Source organism: Vicia villosa, linkage group LG6, assembly GCF_029867415.1.
Source record: "Vicia villosa cultivar HV-30 ecotype Madison, WI linkage group LG6, Vvil1.0, whole genome shotgun sequence".
Classification (NCBI taxonomy): domain Eukaryota; kingdom Viridiplantae; phylum Streptophyta; class Magnoliopsida; order Fabales; family Fabaceae; genus Vicia; species Vicia villosa.
Genome location: NC_081185.1, coordinates 151,468,667 through 151,487,651, shown reverse-complemented (window position 1 = coordinate 151,487,651; position 18,985 = coordinate 151,468,667). Strand labels below are relative to the sequence as shown.

Sequence of the window (18,985 nt, the reverse complement as noted above, 5' to 3'; positions counted from 1 at the left end):
GACTAACATGATAAGACGTAACGCGAGGGTTACGATTTAGATTGAAGTTGAAGGTGCCATTATCACTGCCAAGGGACTAACATGATAAGACGTAACGCGAGGGTTACGATTTAATTTGGAAATTGCCGTTATCACTGCCGTGATAAGACGTAACGCGAGGGTTACGATTTGGTTTGAAATTGCCGTTATCACTGCCGTGATAAGACGTAACGCGAGGGTTACGATTTGGTTTGAAATTGCCGTTATCACTGCCGTGATAAGACGTAACGCGAGGGTTACGATTTGGTTTGAAATTGCCGTTATCACTGCCGTGATAAGACGTAACGCGAGGGTTACGATTTGGTTTGAAATTGCCGTTATCACTGCCGTGATAAGACGTAACGCGAGGGTTACGATTTGGTTTGAAATTGCCGTTATCACTGCCGTGATAAGACGTAACGCGAGGGTTACGATTTGGTTTGAAATTGCCGTTATCACTGCCGTGATAAGACGTAACGCGAGGGTTACGATTTGGTTTGAAATTGAAATTGAGAATAGATTTTGAAATTGGATTCAAGAGAAACCAAGCTTCATCTGCAAAATGATGCTCTGCGAATGTATATGCTTATGATTTGTTGTAAATGTATGCATGCTTATGCCGATGGTACATATGTAAGTGTACATGCGTATGAATATGTATGATGAATTCGATGCATTATCTTCTGTCACCCATTGGATTTGTTTAGCTTTTCGAGCAGCTTTGTGGGTCTTAACTCAGATCGTCTGAAGTTAGTCTACTGGGATATTGCAGTGCTTTCAGGACCAGGCGTATATCAACTACCGGAGATGCCGTGGTTTCATCCCCTTTATTTGGTCTTGTTAGTTTGTAAGTTTCTTGTTTTAAGCTCAAAGTTTAAAGTTTATGAGACATAAATTATTCTTTGCACTTGGTACTGAAATGATGAAAAGATAAGTATGAAAGGGAAAAGACTTTTATTGATTGTTGCCTTGAATTGGCGAAGGTACAAAAGGTATGAAAGAAAGAAAATGACAAATAGAAATGATATTAATACTGCTATTGCTCTTTTGCTATCGAGGTCCCCAGTAATCCTTTGACTTCGGAAGTTGATGATTGCTCGATTTCCTATCCTTTACGAATTGTCTTGGGCTCGTAGCCTGAAGCCTTGCCCCTGCTAGGCATAGTACCTCTTGACTGCATCTGAATTGATTGGATGCGGTAGCTCATCCCCATCCATTGTAGTGAGGACTAATGCCCCTCCTGAGAATACTGTTTTTACGATGTATGGACCTTCGTAGTTAGGTGTCCATTTTCCTCGGGCGTCGAGTCGAGGTAACAGTATCTTCTTGAGGACAATGTCACCTTCTTTGTAGGTTCGAGGTCGGACCTTCTTATCGAACGCTTTTTTTATCCTCTTCTGATAGAGTTGTCCATGACACAAAGCTGTCAGTCGCTTTTCTTCAATGAGATTAAGCTGATCAAAACGAGTTTTTACCCATTCCGATTCTTCTAACTTTGTGTCAGCTATGACTCTTAGTGACGGGATCTCCACCTCGATTGGGAGGACAGCTTCCATACCGTAGACTAGGGAGAAGGGGGTTGCCCCTGTAGATGTACGCACCGAGGTTCTGTAACCGTGTAGGGCGAAGGGAAGCATTTCGTGCCAATCCTTGTATGTTTTCACCATCTTTTGTATTATTTTTTTGATATTTTTGTTTGCAGCTTCGACAGCGCCGTTCATTTTAGGCCTGTATGGTGAAGAATTGTGGTGTTCAATCTTGAACTCCTCGCACAGCTCCCTCATCATGTTATTGTTCAGATTCGACCCATTATCGGTGATAATCCTGCTTGGAACCCCATATCGACATATGATATTATGCTTGATGAACCGAGTGACTACTTGTCTCGTCACGTTGGTGTAAGAGGCAGCTTCTACCCATTTGGTGAAGTAGTCTATGGCAACCAGTATAAATCGGTGTCCATTCAAAGCTTTTGGTTCTATCATCCCTATCATGTCGATTCCCCACATTGCAAATGGCCATGGTGAACTCAGAACGTTCAACGGGTTTGGCGGTACGTGCACCTTGTCAGCGTAGATCTGGCACTTGTGACAGGTCCTTGCATATTGGAAACAATCGGCCTCCATTGTTAGCCAGTAGTACCCTGCTCGCAGTATCTTTCTAGCCATTGAGTGTCCGTTTGTGTGGGTCCCAAAGGTCCCTTCATGTACCTCCCTGATAATCTCCTTGGCCTCGTTTTTATCTACATATCTCAGCAACACTGAATCATAGTTCCTTTTGTATAGGATGCTTCCGCTTAAGAAGAACTTGGATGCAAGTCTCCTCAGTGTCTTTTTATCAATTGTTGAGGCATTCTCCGGGTATTCTTGTTTTTCCAGGTACTTTTTAATGTCGTGGTACCATGGTTTGTTGTCAGACTGCTCCTCAATCGTGAGACAATAGGCAGGTTCGTCGAAGTGTCTAACAGTTATTCGTGGTTCATGGTTTGGCCAGGTCACCTTGAACATAGAGGAGAGCGTTGCTAGTGCGTCGGCTATTTGATTTTCTTCCCTCGGGATATGAGTAAAGGTGATAGTATCAAATTCAGCCGTCAACTCTAGTATAAGGTCTCGGTATGGGATTAGTTTTGCATCCCGAGTGTCCCACTCTTTGTTGACTTGATGGATTACCAATGCTGAGTCTCCGTATACATCAAGGAGTTTGATCCTTAGGTCGATTGCAGCTTCTAACCCCAATATACATGCTTCGTATTCTGCAATGTTGTTGGTGCAGTCGAAACATAGTCTTGCAGTGAAGGGTAAGTGCCGGTCATCGGGAGATGTCAATACCGCCCCTATGCCATGTCCTAGTGCATTTGAGGCACCGTCGAACATGAGTTTCCATACCAAACCCGGTTCCGGTCCTTCGTCGGGTCCCGGTATTTCGTAATCTCTTACTAGCATGATGTCTTCGTCAGGGAAGTCGAACTTCATAGACTGGTATTCTTCGAGGGGTTGGTGAGCAAGATGTTCTGCCAATACACTCCCTTTTATTGCTTTTTGAGTTACATATTGTATGTCGTATTCGGACAACAACATTTGCCACCTTGCAATTCTACCCGTGAGCGCCTGCTTTTCGAACACGTATTTTAAAGGATCCATTCTCGATATTAGCCACGTGGAATGATTCAGCATATATTGCCTTAGACGTTTGGAGGCCCATGTTAGGGCACAACATGTCTTTTCCAATGCTGAATACCGAGATTCGCAATCCGTGAATTTCTTACTGAGGTAGTAGATAGCATGTTCTTTCCTGCCTGTTTCATCCTGCTGTCCCAGTACACACCCCATAGACCTTTCGAGTACTGTGAGGTACATGATTAGTGGCCTTCCGGGTACAGGGGGTAAGAGTATAGGTGGTTCTTGCAAGTAGTTCTTTATGGTTTCGAAGGCTACTTGACAATCATCATTCCACTTGATGGGTTGATCCTTCCTGAGTAGCTTGAATATAGGCTCGCATGTAGCCGTTAGATGCGAAATGAATCTTGAGATGTAATTCAATCGACCCAGGAAACCTCGTACCTCTTTTTCTGTTTTTGGAACGGGCATTGCCTGTATGGCTTTTACTTTATCAGGATCAACCTCTATACCTCGCTGGCTTACAATGAATCCCAACAGCTTTCCCGATCTTACACCAAACGTACACTTGTTTAGGTTTAACCTTAGCTTGTACTTCTTTAGACGTTCAAATAGCTTATGTAGATTTGTGATGTGCTCTTCTTCTGTGCCGGATTTGGCGATCATGTCGTCTACATATACTTCGACCTCTTTGTGGATCATATCATGAAACAACGTGACCATGGCCCTTTGATATGTTGCCCCTGCGTTTCTCAACCCGAAAGGCATTACCTTGTAACAGAAAGTGCCCCAAGATGTCATGAAGGTTGTTTTCTCCATATCTTCGGGCGCCATCTTGATCTGATTATACCCGGAGAACCCATCCATGAAAGAGAACACTGAAGCTTGTGCCGTATTATCCACCAAGACATCTATATGTGGTAGTGGGAAATCATCTTTTGGACTTGCTTTATTTAGATCCCTGTAGTCTACACACATGCGCACCTTCCCGTCTTTCTTAGGAACTGGCACTATGTTTGCAATCCATGGTGGGTAGTCAACTACAGCAAGAAACCCGGCATCGAATTGTTTGAGCACCTCTTCCCTAATCTTACTATCCATATCTGGTCGAACCCTTCTGCGCTTTTGCCTGACCGGCGCACATCCTTCTTTGAGAGGTAAACTGTGTACCACGATGTCTGTATCCAACCCCGGCATGTCACGGTATGACCAAGCAAAAATCTCCGCATACTCGTGGAGGAGCTTGGTTAGCATTGCTTTTACGTCCTTACCTAGTGTTGCCCCAATCTTAATGTTCTTGGGTTCTTCATCCGTTCCCAAGTTTATGATTTCAATGGCCTTTTGTGGGGGGAGCATGCTCTTGGATTCCTTATCCACTAACCTTGACAACTCTTCCGGAAGTTCATCGTCTTCCTCATCCCCTTCTTCAGCCTGATTAGCGAGAGCCTCGAGTTTGTATAGAGTCTCAGCAGTATTATTATCGGTGGTGTCAGAAGGTGATCTGCACATGTTTTATGTTTTTGTTTTCTTTTAGTATGCAGATGTGAACGTGCTTTGTTTGTGCAAGAAATTTATTTGTCATTTTCAGAAATGGAAAAGGAATAAATGCGAAAAAGAAAAAGGCAATGTTTTCAATACCAAAATGCAAAGACAATTTTATTAATAAACTTCGAACTTGAAAGTAAATGGGGCCCTTACAAACTAACTCTATGCTTCGGGCGAGGCATGAGTGTTATTGTCTTTCTTTATTAAAAAGGGAAATAAAACACACAATAGGAAATTACTTTGAAATGAAAACTATCTCCGGTATCTCCAGGCTTGTCCAATTCTGAAGCTGTTCTCCTGGCCTAATCATCCGGATAAAATTGGACGTTCCCTCCATGCTAGATATCATGGATACATGCTCGTATCCACCTGTAACAAAAGTCTGTGCGATCGGAGGGAATCGTTGCTCTTCCTTTGCAGCCTTCTTTGTTGGTTGGTATCCTAACCCCAGACGATCTTTCTTCTCTTGTACTTCTGGAATTTTTCCCCAGCCTTCCATCTTTGTGTCTTGCAGGTCTCTCCAGGATGTCACCGCCCTTCGTGTTTTCTCAATTGGTAGTGTGACAGCAGTGGCAATCTCTAGTGCTTGGAACGAAGTCTCTAATGCCTTTTCCCCAGCCTCAATGTATCGGTATGAGTCTAGATTGCTGACAAATATGTCCTCCTCCCCACTGACGGTTACTATAGAGTTTCCATCCACAAATTTCACCTTTTGATGCAGAGTAGAGGTAACTGCCCCAGCAGCATGGATCCAAGGGCGTCCTAATAAACATGTGTAGGCAGGCTCAATCTCCATCACTTGGAAATTGATGCAGAAAGTGTGAGGGCCTATTACCACAGGGAGGTCCACCTCTCCAAACACCGGGCTTTGCGACCCATCGAAGGCTTTGACCACCAGACGGCTTGGTCTTATTACCAGTCCTTCCAAATCTATCTTGTCTAAGGTGGCCTTTGGCATCACATTTAATGACGATCCTGTGTCGATCAGCACTCTAGACAGATGAGCTTTCCCACATTGTATGGAGATATGCAGGGCTTTGTTATGCTCTTTCCCTTGTGAGGGCAACTCGTGTTCACTGAAGCTTAAGCATGTCCCAGCAGTAAGATTAGCCACCATTCCATCAAATTGATTTACAGTGATGTCTTTGGTTACATGGGCAGCACTCAAGATCTTCATCAGGGTGTCTCGATGTTTTTCTGAATGGATTAACAGCGAGAGGAGTGATATCCTGGATGGAGTTTGGTGCAACTGATCCACTACCTTATAATCACTTTTCTTGATTAATGCCAAGAATTCTTCGGCATCTTTGTTAGTGATCTCCTTGTCTATGGGTGTGCTTCTTTCAGTAGGGACCACAGTAGCTTGATCATTTGCTTGTGCTGAATTCTCTTTTGATTTAGCAGTATTGAATATGCGACCGCTACGAGTCATACCCCCAGGCCCGACGATGTTTGTCACATCGGTACTAGCATTAGACTCATATTCCCATGGAACTGCCTTCATCTTGTCCACAGGATATGGATCCCTGACTGGGATAATCCTAGTGTGTACTTGTGCGGGTATCAGCAGTGTGGCTTTGGCGCAAGGGATGATCAACGTCTTCCTTGCCCCTTGTCTTGGTATCATTAACGGTTCATTCCTGTCCAGCATGGCCACATACTCTTCCTCAGGATATTCTTTAAACTGAACTACCCCTTGATTCACGAGTCTTTGCAAGGTTGTCTTAAAGGCTTCGTTATGTTCGAGGACGAACCCCTTTGCAAGTAGATACCTCTTAAGGGCATCTATGGGGGAGCTCCGTTGTTGAACAAACTCTTGCTCGGTGACTACCTCTATTGCATTGACTGTGCCATCATGACGGGGCATAGGGTTTGTCTTCACATTAGGTTTGTCAAAAGCAATTGCTCCTGACTCTATCAGGTCCTGAACCTTGTGCCTAAAGTGAAGGATAGAAAAACACTTAGAAAGGGGGGGATTGAATAAGTGTGACTTTAAAACTTGGACGATAAAAATAAATTTCACAATTATTTTTATCCTGGTTCGCTGTTAACGAAGCTACTCCAGTCCACCCCCGCAGAGATGATTTACCTCAACCTGAGGATTTAATCCACTAATCGCACGGATTACAATGGTTTTCCACTTAGTCCACGACTAAGTCTTCTAGAGTATTCTGATCACAACTTGATCACTCCAGGAACAACTGCTTAGACAACTTCTAAGACTTTTCTAGAGTCTACTGATCAACCTGATCACTCTAGTTACAAACTGCTCAGCCAACTGCTAAGACTTCCTAGAGTATACTGATCACACGATCACTCTAGTTCCTTACAACTTAATGTAATCTATACAAGAGTTTACAAATGCTTCTTAAAAGCTATAATCACAAACTGTGATATTTCTCTTATCGTTTAAGCTTACTCTCACTAAGATATTACAACAGCAATGTAGTGAGTTGATGAAGATTCTGAGCTTTGATTGAATAGCATTTCAGCAAGTTTATTTTCGTTCAGAGTAGTTAAGAATTGGTAACCTTGCTTCTCATCAGAACTTCATATTTATAGGCGTTGAGAAGATGACCGTTGAGTGCATTTAATGCTTTGCGTGTTCCGTACAGCATTGCATTTAATGTTATACGCTTTTGTCAACTACCTCGAGCCTTGTTCACGCTGTGTCTACTGACGTTGCCTTTAGTAGCTTTAACGTTCCTTTTGTCAGTCAGCGTAGTCTGCCACCTGTACTTCCTTCTGATCTGATGTTTGTGAATACGACGTTTGAATATCATCAGAGTCAAAACAGCTTGGTGCATAGCATCTTCTGATCTTCTGATCTTGAAGTGCTTCTGTTGCGTGATACCATCTTCTGATCTTCAGTGCTTCTGATCTCATGTTCTTCTGATGCCATGTTCTGATTCTGCTTCGACCATCTTCTGATGTCTTGCCAGACCATGTTCTGATGTTGCATGCTGAACCATTTGAGACACAACTTCTGAGCGCTGAATTATGCGTACTCTTTATATATATTTCCTGAAAGGGAAATTGCATTGGATTAGAGTACCATATTATCTTAAGCAAAATTCATATTATTGTTATCATCAAAACTAAGATAATTGATAAGAACAAATCTTGTTCTAACAATCTCCCCCTTTTTGATGATGACAAAAACATATATAAATGATATGAATTTGCGATTAGAAAGAGTAGACGGCAAAAGACAAATTACACAGCTATAGCATAAGCATATGAATATGTCTCCCCCTGAGATTAACAATCTCCCCCTGAGATAAATAATCTCCCCCTGAAATAAATACTCGAAGAACTTTGATAAAAGACTTCCCTGATTATTTCGGTAGAGACGATCATATAAGCTTCTGCCTTCAGAGAATTCATAGCTTCTGACTTCTGCTTCCATTGGACAGGTTCAGAACTTGAATTTCTTTAGATCCTTAGAACACTCACAGCTTCTGATTCCTGCTTCCATCGTGGACAGCTTCAGAACTTGAATTTCTTTGATCTTCAGAACATTCACAGCTTCTGACTTCTGCTTCCATTCAGGACAGCTTCAGAACTTGAGTTTTCTGGATCTTTTAGAACATTCACATCTTCTGATTTCTGCTTCCCTCGGATAGCTTCAGAACTTTGAATGTCTACCAATATCACTTCATGCTAGATTTGTATCAGAACATTGTTGAATGTACCAGAGCATCATCAGAGCATCTCTACATCCTGAAATGTTACAGAACAAAAACTAAACGACAAAAGTCAGCATGAACGAGTTAGAACATAAAATGTATGTTTGAACACATTATATGTATCAGAGCCATATAGGCTGAAATAATGTATCAGAGCAAATAATGTATCAGAGCCATAACATTATATGTATCAGAGCAAATAGAATTTTGCCAGAACAGGATAGACAATGATATTCAAATTCTATTATCAGTGCTTCTGATTCATTCTTCTTTCTTGCTTCTGATCTCTGAAGCTTGACAGCACTCATCTTGCTTCAGTTTCCAAGAGCTTATTCCTTTTACAGAATAACGCTTCTTATGGTTTTGCTTCTAGTGTTTGCTTCTGAAGATTCACTTTACTTCTCTGTACCTGCAAAACACTTAAACCATATAGAACTTGCAGTTCTTGTTAGTGAATGTGTGGGAGCCTCTTTACCCAGCAACTGATAGATTTAATCAAATCATTTATCATTTATCTTCTCCCCCTTTTTGTCATAACATCAAAAAGAATATTTAAAAAGATTCAGATGCAAAAAAAACGACAAATAGACTCACTGGAATGTAAATCAAAGAAACTTTTTCATTGATAATCAAAAAGGTTTACAAGAAATTCCTATGTTTAACAAGCAGAAGCAACAAGGAAAAGAAAACTACAAAGACCAAATCCTAGGACCCTAGCTAAGACAACGTCTGTGCCAGCATGCCATGAAGGAGTGAAACGCTTCATTGACTGCTTCTCGGGCTTTCAGGCGAGGAGTCAGGGAGACTTGGTTCTGATGCAGATCTTCCACCATCTTTACCAGAGACAGCATTCCCAGCAGGTGAAGATGAAGAGATTTCTTCAGAAGAGACTAAGGGAGAGGAAAGGTTAGATGAAGAGGAAGCTGAGTCTTGAAGGTCGAAAGATGAGGAAGAAGATGGAGATGATGGAGGGCTTTCACCAGGAGGATGAAACACTCGTCTAGAATAATTTCCAGACAACATTGCTTCAAATGGATTCACCTTGAGAGGATCATAGGTGATTTTGATCTTTTTGGGTTTGGAAGGTGATGTTTCAACAGCTTTTCTTTTGTTGTTTTGATCATTTTCATTATTTCCTGGGCTTGATGAAGAGTTCATGATGGGTTTGCAGAAAAATGAACAAGTAGGGTTTGATATGGAAGAGAGAGAGAAAAAAAAAAGATAGGAAACCAAAAACCATTTTGAAGAGTATTTAAAAGGAAATAAAATGAAACGAATGATGACTAGCATTTAATGTTACGTGACGTGAGGAGAGATAATAAAGACAAATGAGGTGACTAGCACAGTTACCTATGGTCGGCGTCCCTTCAACTGCACGCGCGTTTATCCATGAATAGTAACGACAGGTTTACCATCCCGAGATAAAAAACGTAACAGCTGTTTTGCTTTAAAAGAGGTTCTGAATCAACTTAGACAATGAAACGTTAGTAATAACCGAATCATAATTTCTAAAAGATTTTAATCAGAACTTCTGATATAAAAAATAATCCATGTTCATTTCAGAAGTTACTCATACATAAGAACTTCTCATCTTCTCATTCTGGGCATAAATCCATACTGATGTTCTTCAGAATGAACTTAAACCTATCTTCAGCCAGGGGTTTTGTAAAGATATCAGCCCATTGATGGTCTGTATCCACAAAGTTTAAAGAAATAACACCCTTCTGAACATAGTCCCTTATGAAATGATGTTTAATCTCAATATGTTTAGCTTTTGAATGAAGAATAGGATTCTTAGATAAACATATAGCAGAAGTATTATCACAGAATATAGGAATGTTACTCTCAAATATCTGATAATCTTCCAACTGACTCTTCATCCAGAGCATCTGTGTACTACAGCCAGCAGCAGCAACATATTCTGCTTCTGTTGTTGATAGAGCAATAGTTGCTTGCTTCTTGCTATACCAAGAGATCAAATGACTTCCAAGAAATTGGCAACTTCCTGAAGTACTTTTTCTTTCAATTCTGTCTCCAGCATAATCAGCATCACAGAATCCTACTAAGTTGTATTCTTTAGATTTTCTGTAAACTAAACCAACATTAGTAGTACCTTTCAGATACCTTAGAATTCTCTTAACAGCAGTTAAATGAGATTCTCTAGGATCTGATTGGAATCTAGCACACAAACAAACACTGAACAGAATGTCAGGTCTAGAAGCAGTCAAATATAGAAGAGATCCAATCATACCTCTGTATAACTTCTGATCTACCTTCTTACTTACCTCATCCTTACCTAGGATGCATGTTGGATGCATAGGAGTTTTGGCTTCTTTGCAGTCCAGAAGATTAAACTTCTTCAGAAGTTCCTTCACATACTTGGTTTGGTGAACATGTGTTCCTTCTGATGTTTGATTTATTTGTATTCCAAGGAAATACTTGAGTTCTCCCATCATGCTCATTTCAAACTCAGCCTGCATAGACTTAGCAAACTCCTTTCCAAGTGTAGCATTAGATGTTCCAAAAATAATATCATCTACATATATTTGACAGATTAAAATATCCTTTTCAAAGGTTTTACAAAAGAGAGTAGTGTCCACTTTTCCTCTAGTGAAACCATTATCTAGAAGGAAAGAACTTAAGCGTTCATACCAAGCTCTGGGAGCTTGCTTCAATCCATATAATGATTTCTTTAGTTTAAACACATGATTCGGAGACATAGAGTCTTCAAAACCAGGAGGTTGATGGACATAAACTTCTTCATCTATATAACCATTTAAGAAGGCACTCTTAACATCCATCTGATAGAGAGTGATGTTATGTTGAGTGGCAAAAGAAATTAATAGACGAATAGACTCTAACCTGGCCACTGGTGCAAAGGTTTCTGTATAATCAATCCCTTCTTGCTGACTATAACCCTGAGCCACCAGTCTGGCTTTGTTCCTTACCACTTCACCTTTCTCACTGAGCTTGTTTCTGAAGACCCATTTTGTACCAATTATATTGAATCCATCTGGTCTAGGAACAAGATCCCAAACATCATTCCTTGTAAACTGATTCAGTTCTTCTTGCATAGCAATTATCCAGTCTGGATCTTCTAGAGCATGATCAACAGAAGTTGGCTCGATCAAAGATACAAGACCTAATTGACAGTCTGCATTGTTCTTAAGGAATGCTCTTGTTCTGATTGGATCATCCTTCTTTCCAAGAATGACATCTTCTGAATGACCAGAGATGAGTCTAGATGATCTTCTGACAGATGGTTCTTCAGAAATACTTAGATCCTCCAGAGAAGCTGATACTTGATCTTCAGATTCTTTGCTTCTGAGAAGCTCTGCTTCTGATGCATTGCTTCTTGGCTCAACAACTTCTGATATGTCAATATCATAACCTGCAAAATTATCAACCTGCTTTGGTTTTTCAGAACCAAGCTTATCATCAAACCTGATATTGATTGATTCTTCCACAATCAATGTTTCAGTATTGTATACTCTGTAGCCTTTTGAGCGTTCAGAATATCCAAGAAGAAAACATTTTTGAGCTTTGGAATCAAACTTACCAAGACGATCTTTAGTGTTCAGAATAAAACATACACATCCAAAAGGATGGAAATATGAAATGTTGGGCCTTTTATTCTTCCACAATTCATAGGGAGTCTTATTTAGAATAGGTCTGATAGAGATTCTATTCTGAATATAGCATGCAGTGTTTATTGCTTCTGCCCAGAAATGCTTAGCCATATTGGTTTCATTGATCATGGTTCTGGCCATTTCTTGCAGAGTCCTATTCTTTCGTTCTACAACCCCATTTTGCTGTGGAGTTCTAGGACAAGAGAAATCATGGGCAATACCATTTTCTTTGAAGAATTCTTCAAAGGATCCGTTCTCAAATTCACCACCATGATCACTTCTGACCTTTATGATTTTACACTCTTTTTCAGATTGAATCTGAATGCAGAAATCAAAGAACACTGAATGAGTCTCATCCTTGTGTTTCAAGAATTTTACCCACGTCCAGCGACTATAATCATCTACGATGACTAATCCATATTTCTTTCCTCTGACAGATGCTGTTTTGACTGGTCCAAACAGATCAATGTGCAAGAGTTCTAATGGCCTTGAGGTAGAAACAACATTCTTAGACTTGAATGCAGGTTTGGAGAACTTGCCCTTCTGACATGCTTCACAAAGAGCATCTGATTTGAATTTCAGATTAGGGAGTCCTCTGACAAGATTCAGTTTGTTAATCTGAGAGATCTTTCTCAAACTAGCATGACCTAATCTCCTGTGCCAGACCCACTGCTCTTCAGAAACAGACATAAGACAAGTCACCTTCTGACTCATAAGATCTTGCAGATCTGTCTTATAAATGTTGTTCTTCCTCTTGCCTGTAAATAGGATTGAGCCATCCTTCTGATTTACAGCCTTGCAAGACTTTTGATTGAAGATTATATCATAACCATTGTCACTTAATTGACTGATAGATAAGAGGTTATGAGTTAATCCTTCTACAAGAAGTACATTAGAAATGGAAGGAGAGTTACCAGACTTTATAGTTCCAGAGCCAATTATCTTGCCCTTCTGATCTCCTCCAAACTTGACTTCTCCTCCAGACTTAAGCACCAGGTCTTGGAACATAGACCTTCTTCCTGTCATGTGTCGTGAGCATCCAGAGTCCAGGTACCATGACATGTTGTGCTTTGTCCTTCTTGCAGCCAAGGATATCTGCAATAGGAATAATCTTATCCTTAGGTACCCACATTTTCTTGGGTCCTTTCTTGTTAGATTTTCTCAAGTTCTGATTGAACTTGGGTTTGACATTATAAGCAATAGGAGGAACAGCATGATAATTTTTAATATGAGTTTCATGATATTTCCTAGGTTGTGTCACATGCTTCTTGGTGTGTGTTATGTGAAAACTTTGTGCATGTGAAGTGTGCCTAATATCATGAGAGTGACCATACTTGAACTGATCATACAATGGCTTGTATGTGAGTTTCATTTCATCAACAGGTTCAAGTTTGTATGGGGTTTCACCCTCATAACCAATGCCAACTCTTTTGTTTCCAGATACGGCATATATCATAGAAGCTAGCTGACTTCTGCCAATACTTCTAGATAAGAACTTCCTGAAACTTAAATCATATTCTTTCAGAATATGGTTTAGACTAGGAGTGGATTTTTCTGAATTAGAAGGAGATCCAACATCATTGGATAATTTTAAAAGTTTATCTTTCAATTCAGAATTTTCCAACTCAAGCCTCTTTGTTTCAAATTCAAATAGCTTTTTCAGCTTTTTGTATTTAATACAAATCTGAGACTTGGATTCCAGAAGTTCAGTTAATCCGGAAACTAACTCATCTCTAGTAAGTTCAGAAAATACCTCTTCAGAATCTGATTCTGATGTAGATTCTGATCCGTCATCTTCTGTCGCCATCAGCGCACAGTTAGCCTGCTCATCTTCTGAATCATCTTCTGACTCATCCCAGGTTGCCATAAGACCTTTCTTCTTATGAAACTTCTTCTTGGGATTCTCCTTCTGAAGATTTGGACATTCATTCCTGAAGTGTCCTGGTTCATTGCATTCATAGCACATGACCTTCTTCTTGTCAGATCTTCTGTTATCAGAAGATTCTCCATGTTCAAATCTCTTTGAACTTCTGAAGCCTCTGAACTTCCTTTGCTTGCTCTTCCAGAGTTGATTTACCCTTCTGGAAATCATGGACAGTTCATCTTCTTCTTCAGATTCTGATTCTTCAGGATCTTCTTCTTTGGCCTGAAAAGCGTTAGTGCATTTCTTGATATTAGATTTTAATGCAATAGATTTACCTTTCTTTTGAGGCTCATTTGCATCCAGCTCAATCTCATGGCTTCTCAAGGCACTGATCAGCTCTTCCAGAGAAACTTCATTCAGATTCTTTGCAATCTTGAATGCAGTCACCATAGGACCCCATCTTCTGGGTAAGCTTCTGATGATCTTCTTTACATGATCAGCCTTGGTGTATCCCTTGTCAAGAACTCTCAATCCAGCAGTAAGAGTTTGAAATCTTGAAAACATCTTTTCAATGTCTTCATCATCCTCCATCTTGAAGGCTTCATACTTCTGGATTAAGGCAAGAGCTTTTGTCTCCTTGACTTGAGCATTTCCTTCATGAGTCATTTTCAAGGACTCATATATATCATAGGCTGTTTCCCTGTTTGATATTTTCTCATACTCAACATGAGAAATAGCATTCAGCAAAACAGTTCTGCATTTATGATGATTCCTGAAATGCTTCTTTTGATCATCATTCATTTCTTGCCTTGTCAGCTTTACGCCTCTGGCATTTACTGGATGTTTATAACCATCCATCAGAAGATCCCATAGATCACCATCTAGACCAAGAAAGTAACTTTCCAGTTTATCTTTCCAGTATTCAAAGTTTTCACCCTCAAATACCGGCGGTCTTGTATAACCATTGTTACCGTTGTATTGCTCAGTAGAGCCAGATGTAGATGCAGGTGGATTTGTCGGAGTTTCACCAGCCATCTTTTAAATGAAGCGTTTTTCTCTTCCTGAATCTTTTCTAAACACGGTTAAGTGCTTGCACCTTAGAACCGGCGCTCTGATGCCAATTGAAGGATAGAAAAACACTTAGAAAGGGGGGGATTGAATAAGTGTGACTTTAAAACTTGGACGATAAAAATAAATTTCACAATTATTTTTATCCTGGTTCGCTGTTAACGAAGCTACTCCAGTCCACCCCCGCATAGATGATTTACCTCAACCTGAGGATTTAATCCACTAATCGCACGGATTACAATGGTTTTCCACTTAGTCCACGACTAAGTCTTCTAGAGTATTCTGATCACAACTTGATCATTCCAGGAACAACTGCTTAGACAACTTCTAAGACTTTTCTAGAGTCTACTGATCAACCTGATCACTCTAGTTACAAACTGCTCAGCCAACTGCTAAGACTTCCTAGAGTATACTGATCACACGATCACTCTAGTTCCTTACAACTTAATGTAATCTATACAAGAGTTTACAAATGCTTCTTAAAAGCTATAATCACAAACTGTGATATTTCTCTTATCGTTTAAGCTTACTCTCACTAAGATATTACAACAGCAATGTAGTGAGTTGATGAAGATTCTGAGCTTTGATTGAATAGCGTTTCAGCAAGTTTATTTTCGTTCAGAGTAGTTAAGAATTGGTAACCTTGCTTCTCATCAGAACTTCATATTTATAGGCGTTGAGAAGATGACCGTTGAGTGCATTTAATGCTTTGCGTGTTCCGTACAGCATTGCATTTAATGTTATACGCTTTTGTCAACTACCTCGAGCCTTGTTCACGCTGTGTCTACTGACGTTGCCTTTAGTAGCTTTAACGTTCCTTTTGTCAGTCAGCGTAGTCTGCCACCTGTACTTCCTTCTGATCTGATGTTTGTGAATACGACGTTTGAATATCATCAGAGTCAAAACAGCTTGGTGCATAGCATCTTCTGATCTTCTGATCTTGAAGTGCTTCTGTTGCGTGATACCATCTTCTGATCTTCAGTGCTTCTGATCTCATGTTCTTCTGATGCCATGTTCTGATTCTGCTTCGACCATCTTCTGATGTCTTGCCAGACCATGTTCTGATGTTGCATGCTGAACCATTTGAGACACAACTTCTGAGCGCTGAATTATGCGTACTCTTTATATATATTTCCTGAAAGGGAAATTGCATTGGATTAGAGTACCATATTATCTTAAGCAAAATTCATATTATTGTTATCATCAAAACTAAGATAATTGATAAGAACAAATCTTGTTCTAACATAAAGGCCCAACATTTTTCCAATGTATGCCCCGGAGAATTGGCGTGAAATTCACACCTCTCATTAGCTTTGAAATTGGGCATAGTCTTTCCGGGAATCGGAGGTGGCATAGGCCTGAGTTCCACTAACTGCTCGTTTAATAGATGCTCCAGTATCTCGCTTTTAGAAGTGGGCAAAGGGTCGAACTTCCTCGGAGGGCCTTGGAATCTTGGTTGAGGTGAGTATGTCATAGGAGGTCTAAACTCTTGATGCACTACTGCGTTGGTCTCCCCTTCCTTCTTTTTAGCGAAGGTTGAGGTGGGCCTCTTTGAGTGATAAGAGTTAGATGATACTCCTTGTATTTTCCCGCTCTTAATTCCGTCTTCTATCCTTTCACCAATAACCACTAAATCTGAAAACCCTGAGGACACACTCCCTACCATTTTATCGTAGTACGGCCCTTGTAATGTAGCCATAAACATTTTTACGAGTTCTTTTTCCAACAGGGGAGGTTGGACTCGGGAGGCCATTTCCCTCCATCTCTGTGCATACTCCTTAAACGATTCCTCTTTCTTTTGTGACAAATTTTGGAGTTGCATCCGATCGGGTGCCATGTCCAAATTGTATTTATATTGTTTTAGGAACGTATTAGCAAGGTCGGTCCAGCTTCGGATGTGAGACTTCTCTAATTGCATGTACCAGTCAACCGATGCTCCACTCAAGCTATCTTGGAAAAAATGCATCATCAGCTTTTGATCATGAGCATAAGCAGCCATTTTTCGCACATACATGCGCAAGTGACTCCTCGGACAAGAGAGTCCCTTGTACTTCTCAAAGTCGGGTATCTTGAATTTATGAGGAATAGTCAAATCCGGCACCAAGCTCATTTCATAGGTATCCACATCGAAGGCATCATATCCTTCCATTGCTTTCATCCTTTCTTCCAGCGCCTTGATTTGTCCACTCTCCTTGGAATTCTCCCCAGAATCATCAGGGGTCAGCTTTGGTTGAGGGACTTGATCTGTGTCATTAGTGTCCCCATACTGTAGGTCCAAGTAGTCCTCATCCCTAAGCGGATTGTTGATTGGAATGCGAACTGTGCGAGACGTCCCTTCTTTCTGAGTAGTAGGGATAAATCCTTCTTGGGAAGCCTCTCCCTCTTCATGGGTCGTGGTGACCCTTTTAGATGCGTGAGCATTAGTTTTGTGAGGGTCATAGCCTCGAACATATCCTAACAATGGGTTGCCATCTTTAGGTATCTCTTCATACTGATCATGAACTTCTTTAGCTTTGTCTTGCTTATCTTTGAGGTCTTTCATGAAGCTCAGCACTTGGGCCATTCCTCCCTGGAGGTCTTCAACAGTACCTTTCAGCTGGGTCATTTCCTCGCGAAGGGCGGCTTGGTTCTGCTCTAGCTGTTCCATTGCTTTCTTCTTCTGAGCTCTGGTCTGGATGAGTGATCGAGTTGCAATGGTGTGACTGGAGATGAAGATAGTTTTTTTTTTATGTTTTTGAAAAATAAATATGATATGCATGCTATGAATGATATGGTTATGCAATGTTTGTGTCTTATCCACACTATTATAATACACATATATATTTATATATTATTTTTTATTCCTCTCTTTTTTATATATACATGTACATTTTTCTTTTTTTTTTTGCACATATGTATTATGTATATATTTTTTGCATATGTATTTATTTTTCTTTTTTTCTTTTCTTTTGTACATGTATATACACATATGTTTTTTTTTAAGAGGTAAACAAAGTTGGCGAATATTTATAGAAACGATGAGTAACGAAAAAGAAACACACTTTATTGAAAATAAAATACTAAAAACAAACTCCATTGTCGGTTAACAAAGATAGAAATTGAAATAACAAATTGAAAATACTTGGAATGCAAAAAGGAAAATAATCTAAAACTAAGAACGCCTTTGGATGTCTTCTTTGAACTTATCCACCATATCTCTACAAAGCTCTATGAATTCCTTGACTTCTTTGGGAAGGATAACAAGAGAGGTCTCCGCCTTTGCCAAACTCCTTGGGATGTCTAGGATTAGATCGTTGCACAAGTAAACTAGCTTGTCATAATTATCGCGGCATTTCTCGTATTCTTCAAGCATCTTAGGAACCATGCTCACGTGCTCATAAGCAGTAGAAACAATTGTGTATTGTCTCTCCCAATAGTCCCTTTCATCCCTTGCAGCATCACATAACTCTTTTTGCCTTAGTAGTAATTGCCTAAGCACGGCCAAAGCTTGAAGTGCTCTATGACGCTCATCAGTGCGCTGTAAAAGTGCTTCTTCCGCGGTTAGCCTCCTTGTGCGTTCTTCTTGTCCAGCATTGCGGGCCTCTTGAAGATCAAACTTTAAATCCCTTATTTCCACTTCTTGGTCCTTAGTTCTATCCGTTAATTCAAAGACCACAGCTTCTAGATTTTTTTCGGATTCCGCTTTGTCATGGGAAGCCTTTTCATAACGTCTTCTCCATTTTGCAATCTCTACATCCGCTTGTGCCAACCTTTCATTATGCGATTCTAGATTAAAATTAGCACTTAGAACTCCTTCGGTTGCACGCTTTCTTTTACTTCTTTGCCTATCATTTTCTTCTTTCATCGCTTGGAGTTCTTGATTTTTCTCTTTAAGGTCAAAGCGTAGTTGGCTCCTTTCATTAGTAAGTTGATGCAAATCAAGTTCTAATTTCTCTTTCTCCTTTCAGGACGCCTCTAGGGCAGCCCTGATTCCTTCTATCTCTTCGATGGATAAAGGAACAGGATCAGGAGAATCAGGCTTGTAGGCGGGATCCACGACAAAAGGAAGCAACACTT

The 18,985-nt window shown here is 40.3% G+C and overlaps 1 protein-coding gene across 1 annotated transcript; it reads right to left on the bottom strand.

Moving 5' to 3' along the window:
* Positions 1–4,841: 4,841 nt before the first annotated feature.
* Positions 4,842–18,685, bottom strand: LOC131615002 (uncharacterized). The gene is made up of 4 exons (XM_058886523.1): positions 18,663–18,685; positions 18,120–18,561; positions 5,035–6,555; positions 4,842–4,877 (listed from the first exon to the last, which is right to left on the bottom strand). Exons 1-4 carry the CDS (start codon positions 18,683–18,685, stop codon positions 4,842–4,844), a joined length of 2,022 nt encoding a protein of 673 aa, XP_058742506.1.
* Between the last annotated feature and the right edge of the window lie 300 nt (positions 18,686–18,985).